Source organism: Pteronotus mesoamericanus, unplaced genomic scaffold (genome assembly GCF_021234165.1).
Source record: "Pteronotus mesoamericanus isolate MK-2021 breed Mesoamerican mustached bat unplaced genomic scaffold, CSHL_Meso_final scaffold_408, whole genome shotgun sequence".
NCBI lineage: Eukaryota > Metazoa > Chordata > Mammalia > Chiroptera > Mormoopidae > Pteronotus > Pteronotus mesoamericanus.
In genome coordinates, this window is record NW_026555315.1 from 4,891,100 (window position 1) to 4,909,866 (window position 18,767).

An 18,767-nucleotide genomic window follows, 5' to 3' on the forward strand; every position below is an offset into this window, starting at 1 on the left:
TTTTGACTGCTGTTGACCTCTGTTGACCCTTGGTGATGGGTAGAGAAGCGAGGGAAAGGGCACTGGGGACATTAGGGTAAGAGGGATGTCACTGCAGTGTTGAGAGGACAGAGGACGCTTGCGTGTCCGAGGAAAAGGAGAGGAAAGGGCAGCTTGGAGCGTGTTCGAGGAAGAACTGATGGGGAGTGAGGAGAGGAGGACCCCATGTGGCAGGACTGGGGTGGCAGCCACCCCAGGGGCCGTTTGTGCCTTGCCTGTGAGGAGAGTTTTCCGAGGGAAGTGAGTAGACCCGGATCGTGCGGCATGAGGCTGAGAACCAGCGTGGCCAGGAGAGACGCTAGAGCAGGCCCCGCCCCGTGACCTGCCTCCCTGCCATTTCCGGGGCAAGTCGGTCCTGAAGCCATCACATCATGAGAACAAGCCGGCCTGGGCTAGGACAGACCCGCCTCCGCCTGTCCCGGCTCTACACCCTGGAGAGGCAGCTGTGAACCCCCGAGGGGCACCAGCGGCGAGGGCCTCCGGGCAGACTGGCCTCCGTGTGCCATGGATGCAGAGGCAAGGCTCGGTGTCGGCTCCGCAGGGTCCCCGGGGTGCCAGGCCCTCCTGGGCCACCCGCGGGCCTCTGTCCTGAGTCTCACAGTGGAGTCGGCCTTCAGAGGAAGAGCAAGTAAAAGGGTGACAGACGCTCCACACCTGCGCGTGCACAACAGGGAAATGTGGGAGGGAAGGCGCGGGACTGGATGGGACCCCAGGGCCAGGGGGCGCCTTGGGAGGCCCCTGGGGTCGTGGTGCCAGCCTGTGTGGGAAGAGTGAGGCGTCCCACGGGGTGAGAGCTCTCCCTGGTACCCGGAGCCACCGGCTGGGGGGGTCATACTCCTCTGTGTCACCACCAAGGCCAGAGGCGATGGAAAGATCCGGCCTTCCTCCACAGGACTCTATCCTGGCCAGAAGGAAGCGACATATCACAGAGAGTGAGGACACCTGGTCAAGGAGGAAATGTCCCAGCTTGGCTCTGCCGTGGGGAGCCGTGTGTGGCCAAGGGAGGAGCAGCTGTGTGCTCTGAGGGGGGCTGCGCCTCGCTGCGGGACACGGGCCCTGCTCAGCCATCGGGCCTGGGGGAGGCCGAGGGCACCGCCAGTCTGCAGCTTCTAGCCCTAAGCTCCCTGCCCCCTGACCAGCTCTAGCCTCGGACCCAACCCAGGCTGGACAAGGAAGCAGAGAGGCCCAGAAAAGCAGAAGCAGACACTGGGAAGTTGAGCTCTCTGTGGGAGGCTGGCCTTTGTCTACATGGAGGGCCTGGTGCTGCCATAGGTTGTGTCCATGCCAGAGAAATGGCCTGGTGGGACTGGGCCACGTGGCTGCCTTCCACTCTGTTCCTTCTCCAGGCCCCAGGTGAGCGGGGCTGGGCCCGGGCAGGGAGCTCGGACCCTGAGTGGGACGGAGGAAGGACCGGGGTGGTGGTGGGTGGGGAGCAGCTCAACAGGAAGGAGGGAGGACAGCGGAGGGAGGAAGGGGAGGCCGGGAAGCTTCCAGGAGCGGCCAGCACCTGCCTCGGCAGCAGCCCAAGGATTCAGTGCATAAAGCAGGCGAGTCCCCTTCACTGCGGGGGACAGAGTAGCACTGGTGAGAGAGGGCCTGTGATCGTCACCTTAATTGTCATAGTCAGAGAGGTGGCCTTGGTACATCACACACACACTCACATGGGTGCACACATACATGCACTTGCACACGCTCAGTTTCTTCCCACCACGGCCCCCTTGTCTCCAAGGACGCCCTCTCCCTGGGTTGCCTCTGGGAGGAGGGAGCTACATCCCCTTCGCCCCTCTCCTGGTGTGAGGAAAGGCCTATCCCCTGCCATGGACTCCAAACCCTGGGGCCCTTGAGGGACCTGCACCCCAGGGCGTCCCAACCCTGGCCCATCTGGTGAGGGGCTGGGGCTGGGCTGTGTCTTCCAGGCTGTTTGTCCCTGAGCGGCCCCCGCCACGTGACGGGCACCGTGGGGGGAACCCTGAGCGTGCAGTGTCGGTACCAGGAGGAGTTCGCGGAAAATAAGAAATACTGGTGCAGAAACCCATGTTTCATACTGAGGAGGGGCAAGATTGTGGAGACCACGGAGGCAGAGAGAGAAGTGAGGAGGGGCCGCGTGTCCATCAGGGACGATCCAGCAAACCTCACCTTCACAGTGACCTTGAAGAACCTCAAAAAGGATGATGCGGACACATACTGGTGTGGGATCGACACATCAGTCTTCCAAACACTTTGTGGACCCCACCTTCGGGGTTGTGGTGACTGTGTCCCCAGGTGAACTGCAGCACCCTCGCCTGGTCCCAGCTCCAGGCTGCCTGGTCTGTATGTACCTGGTCACCCTGTCTGTCAGGACAGACGTGGAGTGAAGGGCTGGGTGAGCTGGGGGTGGGCAGTGATCAGGACGCAGTGTGCGTGTGTGTTGTGTTGTCTGCGTGCACGTGCGCACACATACAAGCACACCTCTGGCTCTTCTAGACCCCTCTGAGCGCCACGCCCTGACACAGTCCCCCCTGGGTCTCTCCTGGGTGGGCCAGGCTGGGAATGGCCCGGACTCTGGGGACACGCTGCCCTCCTGTCCGCACAAGAGCCGTGTCCACTCTGACGGGGACCCCATGTCTCTCCCTGCACCTCTCTCGGTCCTCCCTGTGGGAACGGCAGGGCTGGGACACATTCTCCTCTCACTACGGCCGCCCTGGACCTGGTCCATGGGAGAACGTCACCGTGGGTGGCTTCCGGGCACCAGGCTCACGGCCCTGGGCCCGGGGGTCTGCAGCAGCCATGAGAGGGCCCAGGAGAAGCCCCCAGCCCCTGGGATGCTTTGGGGACCACCCTGCCCCTTCAGGCTGACCCTGTTTCTCTCCCTCTTTTTCTGAGACCTTGCGTCCTCTGGAAGGAGCCCAGAGAAACCCTTGAAAATACCTTCCTAAGACAAAGGAGAAGAAAGAGGATAACGTGGTTTCTTATGTGTTATGGCCCCAAACTTTCTCCGTGTTCTCCCAACAATTCTTTACCAGAACGCTGCTCTTGTTTCCAAATTAAGACCATCTATCTAGAGGAGCGTAGATTTTCCCTTGCGTTCTTCTTCTGATGCTGTCTCTGGCTCCTCCCACTTCCTTCCTGCAGTTCTTAGCTTCTCGTTCTCAGATGGGAGGCTTCCTCTGGTGCCCCTGTGTGTCTCTATTTCAGAGAGAGGAACTGAAAGCCCCCTGAGACCTCTGGGTGTGTCAGGGGAAGGAGTTTGTCCAGTTCCTCTGGGATGGGCCACGTTCTGAGGGGCCACTCGCTGTGTCTCTCCAGATTTTTCTTTCTGCTCCTGTCCTCGTCCAGAGTGGACGGTTCCGTGGCTGCCTGGGGCCATAGGCCTGGCTGACGGTTTGGGGCACTGAGCGCACATTGTTAGCCCACTGTTATAGCAAAATACCAGGGACTGGTAGCTCATGGACAGCAGCAATGTATCGCTCACCGTTCCTGAGGCTGGGAGCCCGAGCTCAGGGGGCCGGCCTAGGGGTGAGGGCCCTTCCCCAGGCTGCAGACTTGCTGTGTCCGCACATGGTGGAGGGGCCTCTCTTACCAGGGCGCTAATCCTGTCCATGAGGGCTCCACCCTCATGACCCGGACACCTTCTGGGGCTTTACCGCCTTATCCCATCCCACCGGGCACCAGGTTCTCCACAAAAGAATCTGGGGGACACAAATGTTCAGACCCTCACCTCTCCTAAGGGGCTGTGGGGTCCTGTCATTCAGGGCGGACCCCGCTGCACGTGCCTGTTTCCTGTGCGTCTCACTCGAGCCGTCAGCCCTGCCTGCGGGCCCCCGCCACCGTGGCTCTGGTCAGTTGTTACAGGGTGAATGCCACCCTGTCCCCTGCGGGATGGACAAGGAGGAGACAGGCGTGGCTGGGGCGTGACCTGGAGCTGAGCGCTCTTCCCACAGGCTCTCAAGTCCTCTGCTGGGCAGGATGACTCTGCATCTGAACGTGCCCACCAGGCCACAGGGCCCCCGGAGAGGGGACTGGGGAGGGGGCCCAGGGTGGTTCTGGCCTGGCTGTGGCCACAAGGGGATGGTGGACACAGCATATCTGTCCCGAAGGCCTGAGTGGTCTTGACTGGTTGAGCCAGCACCACACAGCTGAAAGAGCAGGAGGCCCGGGGGAGGGCACAGGACCTCACGTATGCTTCCCCCTTAGCCCCCGCGCCTACGCAGAAGATCTCCACGAGCACCCTGGGCCCGCCCTTCTCCCTGCCAGTGACCGCCTTACCCAGTACAGCCAGGCCAGAGACCCCCGATCCCCGCCAACGCCCCCGGTAAGGGGCCTGCCTCCTGGGATTTTGACTCTGGATGGGAGTAGGAGGGAGGTTATGGAGGGGGGTTTTATTTCCTTTCCAGGCCCCTCTTTCATTCATCAATCTCACACCTAATTATGAAGCTCCTACTGCGTGCCCTAAGCACTCTTCTCAGCTTAGGGACGCGGCGTGAACCCCCTGACAGCGTTGTGCTCTGACAGACGTTGAGTTCTAAGGGGTGGATTCAACAAGAAGCACATCCACATACGTTAATACGACCGTGTGCCCGTTCATGGGGAAGGCTCGGAGAAACGGCGGCACCTGGGCAGAGCCAAGGTTTGCTACTTACTGCCTGGTGGCCAGGGAGGCCTCGCTGATCCGAGGCCCTTCGACAGACACCTGCAAGGCTTGGGGGGCGGGCACTCGGGCGTCCGCAGAAGCAGGACTCCAGGCAGAGGGAGGAGCTAGAACAAGGTCCTGCAGAGGAGCCTCTGGGGCCCAGGCCCGGGCCAGCGTGGGGAGCAGAAGCTCTGGGGCTGGGGGCCTCCCCAGGCCCCGGTCACGGTGTTGCCCCGTTGAAGAACACAGGCCTCTGAAGGAGGTTGGAGCTGAGCAAGGTTGTTTCCTCCTTCCATCGGCGGTCACTAAACGGTTCTTAGTGCGAACCACTTGGTGACACTGGCCCGGCGCCGGTTACCTGCTATGAAGAAACCAGAACAGTCTCTACCTTGCGGGTCACGCGGGCTATGGAAGAGAGCTACCCAGGCACTGCCCAGGCTATTGATTCCTGTACCTCAGGCGGGGCGACCTGCAAGGCGGAGGGCCGAGGACAGGCCTTTCCCCTGGGCCCAGGGCCCACCTGAATCCCTGGGTCGAATGGCAGCCCTTCCCTGCGTCCACAGGCCAATTCTAAGGGCAGCTTCTGGCCAGAGAGGCGGGGGGCGGGGAGGGGCAGTGGTTCTTCGAGTGGGGCTGCCTTGTCGTCCACAGTTGTTCTTTACAGGGACCGTTGTGGCCTCAGGACCTGGGCTGAGGGACAGGGGGAACGTGGAGGGCACCAGGGCCTTCCCCTGAAGGTGTGGCTCACTGGGTGTCACTGTGTCCCCTGCAGGTCCCTGCTCAGCAGCGTCCACTTCCTGCTCCTGGTCTTCCTGAAGCTGCCCCTGTTCCTGAGCATGCTCGGGGCTGTCCTCTGGGTGAACAGGCCTCAGAGGGGCTCGGGGGCGGGCGGGCCGCCCCATTCTGAGGACCAGTAGCACCTGGGGCCATCGGTGTTCTGCCCAAGGACACAGGCCTGGATGGGAATGACCTCGTGACTAATAAATCCAGTGCCACTCTCCATGTTTCTGTCTGATTGTTCTGTAAGCTTATTAGAAAGATTTTTCTTGCGATGTATCAGACACGCAAAAAGTATACCTAATAAATGAGTACTCGTGAAGCCAGGGGCGCCCTCCCGCCCTTGCGTGATGCCCTTGCAGCTTCGGTAGTGAACGTTATAATGGTTCTGCAACCCTAAGCTTCGCTGCTGGGGGAACCGACTCTGGACTTCACATTCATCCGCCCCTGTTTTCTTCATGGCTTTGCCATATATATTCATAGGTATTTCCAGAGTATACATGGGTTTTTAACAGTTCCCAAGCTTATTTTATTTTTTCAGCTTTATTTAGATATAATTGACATGTAACGCTGTGTAAGTTTAAAGTGTGCAATGTTTTCCTTTGATACACTTACTTATTTTAGCTAACATCTTTATCAAGTCACGTAATTGCCATTTCTTTTTTGTGGTGAATGTATTTAAGATCTACTCTCATAACAACTTTTTAAAAAAGGAGTTTATCTTTTTATTTTTAGAGAGAGAGGAGAAGGGAGGGAGAAAGAGACAGAGAGAGAAACATTAACATGTGGCTGTCTCTTGAGTGCTCCCTGCTGGGGACCTGGCCTGCAATTCAGGCACGTGCCGTGACTGGGAATCGATCCAGCGACCCTTTGGTTTGCAGACTGGCATTCAATCCATTGAGCCACACCAGCCAGGGCTCTTAGCAACTTTTAAGTACATATACAGTATTAGTAGCTACAGTCACCTTCTGTATATTAGATCTCCAGAATTTATCTTTTAACCAGACGTTTATGCCCTTTGACCCATATCTCCCCATTTCTCCTACCCCCTGCCCCTGGAAGCCACAATTCCACTTTATTTCATGTTCTTTACACTCCACATACAAGTGATATCATGCACCATTTCCCTCTCTCAGGCTGACTTCTTTCACGTAACACAGTGCCCTCAAGATCCACGTCATTACGAACGGCAGGGTTTCCTTCTTGCTTGTGGCTGAATACTATTCCATTGTGTATACGCACCACAACTTCTCTATCCACTCACGTGCTGATGAACAGCTAGGTTGCTTCCATGTCTTGGCCGTTCCCAGGAGTGGGATGGCTGGATCATGTCGCACTTCTTTTCTAAATTTTTTGTGGAACCTCTATCCTCCTTGTCTGCCATCGTGGCTGCACCAATTTGCATCCCCACCAACAGGGCCAAGGGTGTCCTTTTCTCCACATTCCTGCCAATACCTGTTCTGTCTTGCCTTTTTGGTGACAGCTATTCCAACAAGTGTGAGGTGATAGCTCCCGTGGTTTTGATCGGCATTTCCCCGATGGCTAGGGATGTGAAACCCCTCTTCGTGCGCCTGTTGGCCACCCATATGTCATCTCTGGCAGAACGTTCAGTTCCTCTGCCCATTTTTTAAACTGAACTGTTTGGGTTTCTGTGGTATTGTTATTGAATTACATGAGTTCTTTATATATTTGGGATATTAACCCCTTACCTGATAGATGATTTGCCAATATTTTCTCTCATTCTGTAGACTGCTTTTCTATTTCGTTAATTGTTTCTTTTGCTGTGTGCAAGGTTCTAAGTTTGATAGAATCCCACTTACTAATTTTGGCTCCTGTCGCTCGTGGTTTTGGTATCACATCGAGGAAGTCACTGCCAAGACCATTGTGTTTTCTTCTAGGAGTTTCATGGTTTCAGACCTTACTTTTAAGTCTTGAATCCATTTCAGCTTGTTTTTGTGAGTGGTGTAGATAGGGGTCCAGTTTCATTTTCTGTATGTAGTTATCTGTTTCCCAGCACCCTTGCCTGACGGGACTGCCCCAGGTGACTGTCCATGAAGGGGTTTATCTCTGCGCTGTGATTCCGTCGCCCTGGTCTGTGCGTCTATTTTTATGCCATACCACACTCTTCTGAGTACTATATATTTGTGATATGGTTTGAAATTAGAAAGTGTGATGTCTCCAGCTTTATTCTTTTTAGTCAGTATTGACTTGGCAATTGAAGTCTTTCGTGGTTCCATGCAAACTTTAGGATTGTTTTTCTATTTCTGTGAAAAAGCCCTACTCGCCTGGCAGGGGGGCTGCCGTGATCAGGAGGGTGGCTTTCCCAGGGCGCGGCTTGTGCACTGCACGCTGGTGCGGGAACCTCGACTGCGTGCTTTGTGGTGGGGGGGGCCTGCGTCCGCGCCCTCCCCTTGTAAAAAAAAAAAGAAAAGAAAAAAGAGAAACGTGATTGGCATTTCGATAGGGACTGAATTGGAGGAGTAGATGGCTTAGGGTAGTATGGACATTTTAACAATATTAGTTCTTCTGATTCATCAACACAAAATATCTTTCCTTTTTTGTGTGTGTCTTCTTAAATTTCTTCCATCAATGTCTTACGGTTTTCAGCGTACAGATTTTTCGCCTCCGTGGTTAAATTTATTCCCAAGTGTTTTATTGTTTTTGATGCTATTGTAAGTTGAATTGTTTATTGTATATATATTTTCAGGTACCTTATTGTTCGTGTACAGAAATGCAACAGTATTTTATATATGGCAACTTTACTGAATTTGTTTATTAGTTCTAACAGAGTTTTGGTCTAGACTTTAAGGTTTTCTCTCTCTATAGATGACCATGTCGTCTGCAAACAGAGACAGCTTTACATCTTCCTTTCTGATTTAGATCCCTTTAAAAAAAAAAATCCCACCTAACTACTCTGGAAAGATTCCCAATACTATGCTGAACAGAAATTGCACGAGTGGGTTCCTGATCTTAGGGAAATGCTGTAAGCCTTTGACCATCGAGCAGGATATGAGGTAAGGCCTTGTTATTAGTGGCCTTTATTATGTTGAGGTAGGTTCCTGCTATACCTGCTTTGTTGAGAGTTTTTTTTATCATGAAAGGGTACTATATTTTTCAAATGCTTTGTTTGCATCTATTGAGATGTTTGTATGATTTTTTATTGTCATTCTATTAATGCGGTATATCACATTGACTGACTGGCTTTTGTTCCATCCCTGCATCCCAAGGGTAAATCCTACATGGTCTGATGCATGACAGTTTTTACGTAACATCTGTTTTGTCTGATAGGGCCTCTGTTCTCCTTTGGTTTCTATATGCATGGAATATTTTTTTCCATCCCTTCATTTTAAGCCTATGTCCTTAAAACTGAAGGGAATCTCTTATAGGCAGCACATAGTTTGGCTTTCTTTTTTTAAAAAAAATCTGTCCAGCCCCTCAAAGCCTTTTGACTTTTACTTTTTAAAGTAATTTTTGATAGATAATAACTAACTTTGCCATCTTATTAGCTGTTTCCAGCTGTTTTGTAGTTCTTTTGTTTCATTCTCCTCTCTTACTGTCTTCCATTGTGAATTAATGATTTTCCACAGTAGTATGTCTTGATTCCCTTTTCATCTTTTCTGTATCCACTGTTGGTTTTGCTTTAGTGCTACTATGAAGCTTACAGAAAACATCTTATAGATATAACAGTCTATTTTAGGTTGGTAACAACTTAACTTCAGCCACATACAAAAGCCTACCTTTTATATCATGATTTACACCTGTTTATGTTGTGTATCCATTAACAAATTATTATAACTGTAGTTATTTAAAATACTTTAACCTTATATTAGAGCTCTTTAACCTTATATATAGAGTCTTGACCATATATATATGGTCTTGTATATATATATTTATATAAAATAAGTCTACTAAAATCGAAATCTTTTCAGCTTCATATGTAGACAATCAATTCACCTATAACTAGCTAAAATTTTGTTTCTTCCTTTCTGATGCTCATACCCTTTGTTTCTTGTCCTTGTTGTGCGGCACAGGTTAACCCAAGTGTCCAGTCAAAGAGGTGACTGTGAGCATCCTAGTCCTCCTCCTGTTTTCAAGGGGAAGATTTTTCACGATTCGCCTTTGGTTTTGATGTTTGCAGAACGTTTGCCTGCAGATACCTTCCTCCTTTTAGTTTGTCATGAAAAGTAACGGATTTTATATGATGCTTCTCATGCAGCTATTTATGTGATTCTGTGATTTTTTGCCTTTGTCCTATGAATGTGATGAACTATAGAAATTTTTATACTAAAACAAACTTGTTCCACTTTCCCAGAGAAGTGAAAATGGCGGGGCAATACCTGGCCTGATCCTGCCTGAGAAAGCACAGACAAGACTCATGTCCCAGAGGCCTCTGCTCTGTTCCTGGTCCCTGACCCAGCCCTTTGCCTTCTCTCAGCCCTTCAGAGTGGGTCCTGAGCCCCCGCAACCCAGCACTTCCAGGGAGGGCTCCTCCCCTGACAGCTGGCTCCGTACGCCCGGGAACAAATACCCTCACCTGCCTTCCCCAAACTGTTCTTCAAGAGTTCCACTACTGGGTTATATATCAGGATCCTAATGAAATGATATCAGATTAAGGATAAAATTGGTCCTGTTGCTAGTGAGGAAGCCCAGCTCACCGGTCTCCTCCCAGCTGCCTGCCCTGGGCTGATTTTACCCACTCTTCATATTGAGTCTAAAGTTCGGCCCAGGGCGCTGATGCTGTTGTGGAGCCCTAACCTTACCCCAGGGTTAATTTTCTCATTTAATTCCCCTAACCACTTTTCTTTTCTCACCCCCATGTGCTAGTCCAGGGTCCCCGTTCTCTAAAGGGTCATTGGCTGGCTCACACATGGCGGGCAAGTTCAGAGGATGCAATTCGCGTGCACTAGGTTGATCCGACAGGTAGCTCTGTGGTCTGCACCGGATGCATCGTGGCTGCTGTGTGTTGTAGGAGCCGTGGCTCTCTCTGCTGGTTTGGTAAAGACTTTATCACCTGCCCAATACCAGCCCCTCTAAGAGCCTCTTGGCCCCTCCTCCTCCCTGCCCCAGGCCCCTCCCTCCTGCAGGGCATGTCCCCAGATGTACCAGAGCTGTTTGCAGGTCTGGGCTGAACATGGGGACAGTCTCGCTGGGCTGGGTCATGAAGTAACAGAAGAAAAAACAAATGCAAGGTGCTTGTCCTAGGGCCACATTGGATTTTAAAGTATGGTCCTACTTCTGCCTATGGGTATGGCAAGGCAGGTTCCAATCGTAACAACGTTTATGAGCCCAACTTACAGATACAAAAACTGAGGCCCAGAAAGTTTAAGCAAATTGCCCTAGTCACATAGCTTGCAAGGGGTGCTTCTGGGGTTAGAGCCCAGTCTGTCTGATCCCACAGCTGCACCTGTGTTCTTGGTGATCGCACTGGAACAAACGCAACTCCAGGCATGCCCAGCACGCTCACCTGACACCCGCGTGGAGGGCGAGGGGGCAGTTTTCTGCTGCTGGAGACCCATTATTGTAGTGTCAAGCCATGCCTGGCATTGGCATGTAGACTGTTGTGCCCCTTGAGTGCAAGGCCTCACAGGCCAGCTGTGCCTCCTGACTCTTCTGCAGACATCCCTCCCCCTGGCCCTGCTCACCCTGCACAGCACCTGTGCTTCCTCTTTCCAACCTAATGGGGACTCCAGGGTCCTCTGACACAGATGTGATAAGAAATGACACTCTTTTTGCTGAATAATTAGAAGCAGGAAACGCTCACTCTATAAAAGGAAGTGAATGAGTGAGAAACTCAGAGGTCATCTGGACGAGTAGAAGGTGCACGCCTGGGCTCAGGCAGAGCTCTAAGTGTCCCGCTGGGGCCCGGGGGTGCTCTCTGGTTGTCGGCCACAGGGCTGAGGAGCCCGGAACAGGACTATGTGGCTGCTGCTCCTCAGTCTCTTCCTTCTCAGCCTCCCAGGTGAGTGCCGCTGGGACCTCGGGAACTTAGAACTACGGGCAGGACAGAGGGCAGAGAGAGTCTGTCCCAGGCAGAAGGGGAGGTGTCACAGCTGGGGGAATGAGAGGTGGCTTTGTTAATTCACTCAGCAAAAGCGCACAGGGGTCCTACCAGGTGCCAGGCATGCACGGGGCTCTGAGGACATGAAGGGCACAGGGAAACAGGACTGGTTATTATAAAGAGGGCCGCAGGCGTCTCAGTGGGCGAGGCGTACAGGTGAACACAGGCCGCAGGATGCAGCAAGGCCCTGATGGTGGTGTGTTCGGAGGGCGGGCCCTGCCCTCGCAGGCCCGCCAGGTGACGCTAACGCTTGCACACACCTGCAGTCGCTGGCGTGTGCACACAGTCTCCCTCCTGCGTACACTCCCACGCAAACACTTCTCCGCCTGACGAAGGCTGAGACCCCCGTGGTGGGCCTGTGGCTTGGGGAGGGGAAACTGCTGTGGAGACAAGACAGGGCGGCCCTCTTCCACCCTCCAACTCTGCGTCAACTTGGGGAGGAGGCGAAGTTAGTCTAGGACGAAACAAAAGCCACGCGCTGAGTTTTCACCGGGAGACTGCCATGAGCCACCGTGAGGGTCGCTTCTGTGACATGAAGCAGAGAAAGAGGATGGGGTGAAATCAGAGTGACCCAACTTCCAGTAGGACATTCTTTTATCTGCTCCATTGCGTGAGTCCCCAGCAACCCAGGGGGGAAGGTAGGGGATGGGCCTAGAGAGAGTGTCTGTGTTTGCAAGTGGGAAGGCAGACTCCTTTTCTCCCCATGAGGAAAGTGAGGCGAGATTCCAGGGGCGCCGACCTGTGCCCAAGAAATGACTTCTGAGCTCCGGCTGGCATGACTGCACGGGAAGTCAGCGGAGACGCCTTGCCCCATGAGTGCAGATAAGATGAGCTCCAGCCCTGATGCATCACCCCCCCCCCGTCCCCCCCTTGCTCCAAGGGTGTCTCCCCTGAGCTCTCCCCAGGCTGCTTGTGCCTCCTTTTCTGTGTCATCGTCAGCTGCTAGCGGCGCAGACACAGAGCCCGACCATTTCTCCATCTGGGGACAAGACTGTTTACAAGGATTTCGTACAGGTGGCAGATCTTCCTGAATGATTTGACGAAAGAGGAAGTTTACATCTCAGATCCATGGAAACAAAATATTGAAATTCAAGCAGTCTGGTGCTCTTAACACCCGTCAGCCGTGTCCTGGAGTTCCGCTCCTTGCTGGCTGCTGTCTTATCATTTCTACCTCTTTCTCTGAGCAAACTTGCGAGGTTACGTGGGCCTAATTAGCCGCTCCGTCCATCGGAATCTGTGTTGATAAAAACCACCCACATATTTTTAAAACATGAGCCCAATCCCATTGTGAGTGATTTACCGTCGGATTAAGTTAACAAAGCTGGGATGGATGAAAGTTCTGCTTCGAAGCAGTAACATCTCTTTTCTGCTGTTTGTGACTAATCCGCTGCTTCCTACTGCAGCTGTGCTACTTTTCTTTTAAGCAAGAAAATGACCTGCCCGCTGGCCCTTGCATTTGGTGTTCATTTACATCAGTCACTATCTCCTAATTGGCTCCTCCTTTACTTTTTCAAACTTATCTTTATAGTTTTATCAGTTAATGACATTGTAAACATTTTCCTGTAATGGAAACATACAGACCACTGCTTACAGTTCAAAACCTGTATTTTCAGATTTTTTTCCCTTCTCGTGGGCTATGGAAAAAACCTCCACAGAAATGAAGTCATACACACTGTGTGAAGCAAATTTTTGACGTAGTAGTAATATTCCTGGGACATCTTTCCCATTATGATTTGTGTTTTTCTTTTGCACCACATTACGGATGGATCCAAATATATTAGCCAATCCTCAATTCAGGGCATTTGTGTGTTTCCAGCATTTACTATCACATGAGTACTGCAAGGAGCTTCCTTCTATTTGTTGTCCAGCGGTGTGGAAATTATAGTTAATCCCAGAATCAAAATAATGTGCATAAGGTGCAGGACCTTGCCAAGAACAACCATACCTCCCAGGATCCAGACACTGCAAGACATGGGGGATGGGGGTGGGAAGAGAGAGCCAAGCCGCACGCGAGGCCTCTGCTCTTCGGGACGGAGCCTCCTCGCAGGTGGACAGAGGGAGACTGCTAAGGAGGATAACATCCCACGCGGCGCTTGGGTTGCTGTAAAGGGCTAGAGAAAAGGTTTCCAGGGGGAAGGAGGATATGAGCAATAACACAGCCGCCTGGGAGGATGCCTCAGAGTCAGGGGAAGTGGAGAGTGGGTGGGGGTCATGGGACAGAGAGGGCGGCAAGAAGGGGCAAGGAGTGGCCGGACAGAGAACGCGATCCAGGCTGCAGACCCAGGGAGGCCAGACGCAGGCGTTTGAAACCGTCCAGAGGGAGCGGGGAGGGGAAGGGCAGGGCTGCACGAGGGGCCCCGGAGGACTCGAAAGTTTTAAAAAAATATTCATTTTTTTAAAAACAATTTTCTTTTTCAGTTACAGTTAACACACAATATTATATTAGTTTCAGGTGTGCAACATAGCGATTAGACATCCATAAATCCAGTGCTGTCTGACACCATACACGGTTATTGGTGTTATTGACTACATTCCCTGTTTGTACTTTACACGCCCACTGCTATTTTGTAACTGCCCATTTGTACTTCTTAATACCTTCCCCTTTCACCCATCCCCCACCACCACCTTCTTATCTGGCAACCATCGATTTGTTCACTCTATCTATGAGCCTATTTCTGTTTGCTTGTTTACTTTGTTTTTTAGGTTCCACATATAAGTGAAAGGATATGGCATTTGCCTTTGTCTGGCTGACTTATTTCACTCAGCACAATACCCTCTGGGTCCGTCGAAGTTGTCGTAAATGACAAGATTTCATTCTTCTTTATGGCTGAATCGTATCCCACCGTATAGAGGTAGCACACCGTTTTTAACCCGTTTGTCTGCTGGTGGACACTTAGCCTGCTTCCTGAGAGATTTTTATGGTGATTGCAGATGAGGACTAGGTAGAGACAATTTCAGGACATAACTCTGGCAGCCCTAGGCAGGGGAGATGGGGGGAGGGGGCCACAGGAGCGGGAGAACCTCTCCAGATGCCGTGACCACGACCCGCGCACCAGATGACCACCCGACCTGTGGACAGCCTGTCGCTGATGGAGCGATTCCTGGGAGTCTGGGGTTTGACACACACGCAAGCCATACAACATGCAAGGTGGAACGTAGCACTGCCATTTTACACCCAAAGAAGCAAGACTCATTCAGGGTTTCCCAACTCGTTTGTGGTAGACGTGTCTTTCTGTGTCCAAAGGTTCTTCTCTTTTTGCTCTGCTGTGCTGTTCTCGTGAACTGTGACAGCAGAGAAGGAAAGAAGAAGGTTATTTTGAGAAGCATGATTGATGTAGACTTGGCTACACCAGTTGCCAGTCAGTTGTGGAGCGAGAAGGAGGAGGCGGGCTCAAGGAAGATGCCATGTTCTCTAGGGAGGTGTGCTGGTGTGGTTGTTGGCTCAAGAGCATAAAGTCAGTTCTGCTGATCGAGTACTTCGTTACTCTTTGTTATAAATCTATTATCTTACGATTCTGAAGTTCAGAAGTCCAACAAGATCTGATTAGCTCAAATCAAGGTGTAGGCAGGTTCCATTCCTTCTAGAGGCTCTAAAGAAGGATGTTTCCTCACCTTTCCCAGCATCTAGAGGCTGCCCACATCCTTGGCTCAAGACCCCTTCCTCCATCTTCACATCCCTCGCTAACTCTGACATGAACTTATAGGGATGCTGATGATGGCACTGGACCCACCTGGAAAATCCAGGATGACATCCCTTAATTTAATCACATCTGCAAAGTCCCTTTTGCCATGGTAAGATGATATAGCCACAGTTTTGGTGGATTAGGACGTCAGCTTCTTTGGGGGGCATTATTCTGCCTACTGCACATGCAAACCTCCAAGTTACTAAAATAGCTTCAGGCTGAAGGTCAGAGGTGTGTTGAGGTAGCACATCCTGGTGCTACGCAGAGACATCCCACCCCCTAGCCCCCAGCCCTAGCCTGGCCTCGAGACTCGGTGGCTATGAGCTGGTCAAGAGAGGCTTCTGCTGTGCTTCTTCGAGCTCACTTGTTCCCATGAGGTTGAGGAACCACCAGTCACTGCCAAGGATGGGGAGCGCACCTGGACAGTCAGCTTAACTGGAGTTGACTGAGAGGACAGCAGAGTGCCTGTGTGGCTTACACACGCCCACAACCTATTCCACTTCCATCAGACCATTGCTGGCCTGTCTGTGGACCTTCCCCAGAGGGAGGATCCAGAGTGTATTAGAAAATGGTAGGCTGGAGCTAAGCGTGGAATTTGGGCTACAAATACGGATTTGGAAATTATCAGCACAAGGGCAAACACGGAAACCACAGAACCAGAGGACAACTCCATGAGGACAGACAAAAACAAGACGAGATGAAGGCTGGAGAGAGCCCTGCCCCCGCCCCCGCCGCCACACTGGGGTGTGCTGGAGCTGCTCACACTGGTTCACAAGGACAACTCTGTTTCCAGTGACATCCGCTGATCACCCGCCATCAGCCGCTACGGAAACTGGAAAATACTGCAAACCGGAGATTTTCCCCCCAGAGGGCTGGGTGTTAAATATTTACCCACGCCCCCCTGGTTACACGAGGATTTAAGGAGAGAGGAAGAGAAGCTGTGGGAGCCTTTGAGGCAGTGTCATCGTCGGAGAGCAGACGGGAATAGCGCTGAGAGGACAGCTAGGAAGGTGTCAGACAATCAGAGGCTCACGTACTGTGAGCGTGTTTGGGGAGATGAGGACCAACGAGGCTGGAGCAACTTGTCACTGAGGAAGGAGATGGGGAAGCTGGACAAGGGGGAAGGTAGAGGTGAGGAGTCTGCTAGGGGCCGGCCAGGAAGGCCGGAGACCCGGGTCCAGTGGACAGTTGTCTGCGGCCCCCTGAGCCCAGGGTTCTCCAGGTCGGGCCGTGGCTCGGCCGGGCAGGGTCTGTACCTTGGGATTCTGTTTTCCAGGCTGTTTCCCCATCCAAGGCCCACAGCTGGTGAGAGGCCCGGAGCAGGGCTCGCTGACCGTGCAGTGTCGCTATGATCCAGGATGGGAGCACAACGGGAAGTGGTGGTGTCGAGGAGCCAACTGGCGTTTTTGCCAGATCCTCGTTGAAACCACAGGATCAGAGCAAGAAGTGAAGAAAGGCCGGGTGTCTATTAGGGACAATCAGAGAGACCGCTTGATCACAGTGACCACGCAGGACCTCAGGCGAGATGACGAGGACGCCTACTGGTGTGGGATTAAAAAGCCTGGACCTGACCTTGGAGCAAGAGTTAGCCTGATCATCGAGCCACGTAAGGGCCTTCTCGTCTCTCCCCTGCGGCCCCCGTGCCCGGGACTAGAAGAGGGAGGGCCCTGCCGCCCTCCTCGTGGGCCGGACGGGGAATGGCTGAGTTCCTGAGAACCCGTGCCTGAGAGCCCGAGGGACCGGCAGGCGGAGGCGGGGCAGGAAGGGCAAGTGAGCGAAGCTGAGAGAGACAGAGGCTGCCGAAGGGCGGAGGGAGTTCGGAGAGGACCAGCCAAGCCAAGTCGCCCTTGGCTACCCAGTAGGGGCAGCTAAGCTCTGTGTGGACATAGAAGGGGTTGGTTAAAACGCGTGAGCAAGGACCCAGACGGTCTGAGAGTGTGCCCCATGCGGGGCTTTAGGAAGAAAGACAAACAGGTGTCTTGGGTGAGGAGCGGGGAGGCCCCAGCCTGTAAGGTGATCAGTAGGCTCCAGAGGAGATGTGGCAACTGCAAGCCACCTGGGGCTCTGCCAGGGGCCCCCAGCATGACCACAGGTGGGGACTTGTAGAGCAGGGTGCCGGACCAAGGACACAAACGCAAGGAGTGTCGCGGACGCTGGGCACTGGGCTCAGGAATCCCTGGCCACGCGCGCCATAAACTGCTGCACAGCTTTCCATAAAGACGTTTCCTTTCTTGCTTCCTTCCTTGGAGTCGCTGTTCACTATGGAACCAGAATGTGCCCTCTCGCTCGCCAGCCTTTGGGGGGCTCCTCCCCCTCAGCACCCGAATAACGAGAAGCCCCATTCCCAGATCTTTCTGTGCCTGAGCAAAAGACCAGGGTTTTTTTTCCCCCCAAACCAACAGTCTTGCTCACAGGAGGAAGGTTATGAAAAGATTGACTTCTCCCCTCAGAATAAACTCAAGCGCCTACTCCCATTTAATTTTTTTTTTCTTGCCACATCTGAAACGATGGGAAAAATGATTGTGTGTGAGGTTTGGATGACTCCGTAGGCAGGGGAGAAGCCCAAGAGGCGTCTCTGAAGGAACCAAGCTTACCAGTCCGGGGAGGGGGGGGCTTGTGGCCAGTGGGGGCCGGCAGGGTGGGGGTGGGGGCTGGCAGGGTGGGGGTGGGAGCATGCGCCACATACCAGCCCCCGGTCTGTGCCATAACCTGTGGCCGACTTTGCCTGTGTCTAGAGGGAGGACATCTGTCCCAGTCCAAGAGCCTGCTGTCCGGGACAGCTGCCAAAAACAATGGAGGGGTGTCTTCTGGCTCCATCAGGTGAGTGGCTTCGGTCCTTACTCCTGTCCCTACCTGGGGCCTCTCCCATGGGGCATCTGCACCGGGGACCCCCTGACCCTGCGTGGTCATCTGTCACAGGCAGCATCAAGGCCCAGAGCCCGGCCCCGTCTCCCGCCTTCCCGGCCACCTCCCCTCCCCGACCCTCACCAGACAACCTCTCTGCGGAACGCTCCTATGTAGCCTTATCCCCCATTCGGGGACCTGGTGGGTGCCAAGGACAGATAAGACACAAAGCTCCATGACCCAAGGCGTCAGGTGCCACAGAACAGGAGAGTAACTTAGTGGAACAGCAAGGATACAGGCCAGCAGCCTGTCCTGGGTGACAGCGGGCACTGCTCCTGGGCTGAGGTGCCCGTCGGGCACAGGGGGTCCCGGGGGGAAGCTGCACCCCGTCCAAAGCAAAACCAAGACGCTGAGGCGAACTCTGAGGAGGCTCCTGGCGGGGGAGGGGAGGAGGGGGGAGGGCGGCGGTCTTCAGGGGGAGGCTGCTGCTGGGGTCACAGGCTCGGCTGGGTGGCCAATGCTCCGGCGTCAGGGCCCCGGGGGTGACAGGGCCACAGGGGCCCTGGGCTCTGACAGCTCTGTCCCCTCCAACAGGAACCACTACATGCTCCTGGTATTCGTGAAAGTGCCGATCTTACTGCTGTTGGTCGGTGCTATCCTCTGGCTGAAGAGGCCTCAGAGGGCCCCTGAGGAGCAGAGTGAAGAGCCGATCTATACGAACTTGTCCTCTGACCTGGCCGCAAACAGAGCCCCTTAG

The 18,767-nt window shown here is 53.4% G+C and overlaps 2 protein-coding genes across 2 annotated transcripts; both read left to right on the top strand.

Annotated features, from left to right (window-relative positions):
- Positions 1–1,331: 1,331 nt before the first annotated feature.
- LOC129086526 (CMRF35-like molecule 6) lies at positions 1,332–5,626 on the top strand. The gene is made up of 4 exons (XM_054593091.1): positions 1,332–1,392; positions 1,956–2,285; positions 4,213–4,330; positions 5,421–5,626. The coding sequence occupies exons 1-4, from the start codon at positions 1,332–1,334 to the stop codon at positions 5,563–5,565; spliced, it is 654 nt and encodes a 217-aa protein (XP_054449066.1). The 3' UTR covers positions 5,566–5,626.
- A 5,715-nt stretch (positions 5,627–11,341) lies between these two features.
- Positions 11,342–18,767, top strand: LOC129086527 (CMRF35-like molecule 7). Its single transcript, XM_054593092.1, has 4 exons — positions 11,342–11,384; positions 16,443–16,772; positions 17,902–17,986; positions 18,605–18,767. The coding sequence occupies exons 1-4, from the start codon at positions 11,342–11,344 to the stop codon at positions 18,765–18,767; spliced, it is 621 nt and encodes a 206-aa protein (XP_054449067.1).

Coding starts and splice junctions, on each gene's coding strand:
- LOC129086526 (XM_054593091.1), top strand. CDS start 1,332: ATGGCCTGGTGGGACTGGGCCACGTGGCTGCCTTCCACTCTGTTCCTT. Junction 2,286..4,212: donor ACCCCACCTTCGGGGTTGTG/GTGACTGTGTCC, acceptor CTTCCCCCTTAG/CCCCCGCGCCTACGCAGAAG. Junction 4,331..5,420: donor GATCCCCGCCAACGCCCCCG/GTAAGGGGCCTG, acceptor TGTCCCCTGCAG/GTCCCTGCTCAGCAGCGTCC.
- LOC129086527 (XM_054593092.1), top strand. CDS start 11,342: ATGTGGCTGCTGCTCCTCAGTCTCTTCCTTCTCAGCCTCCCAG. Junction 11,385..16,442: donor CTTCCTTCTCAGCCTCCCAG/GTGAGTGCCGCT, acceptor TCTGTTTTCCAG/GCTGTTTCCCCATCCAAGGC. Junction 17,987..18,604: donor GTGTCTTCTGGCTCCATCAG/GTGAGTGGCTTC, acceptor CCCCTCCAACAG/GAACCACTACATGCTCCTGG.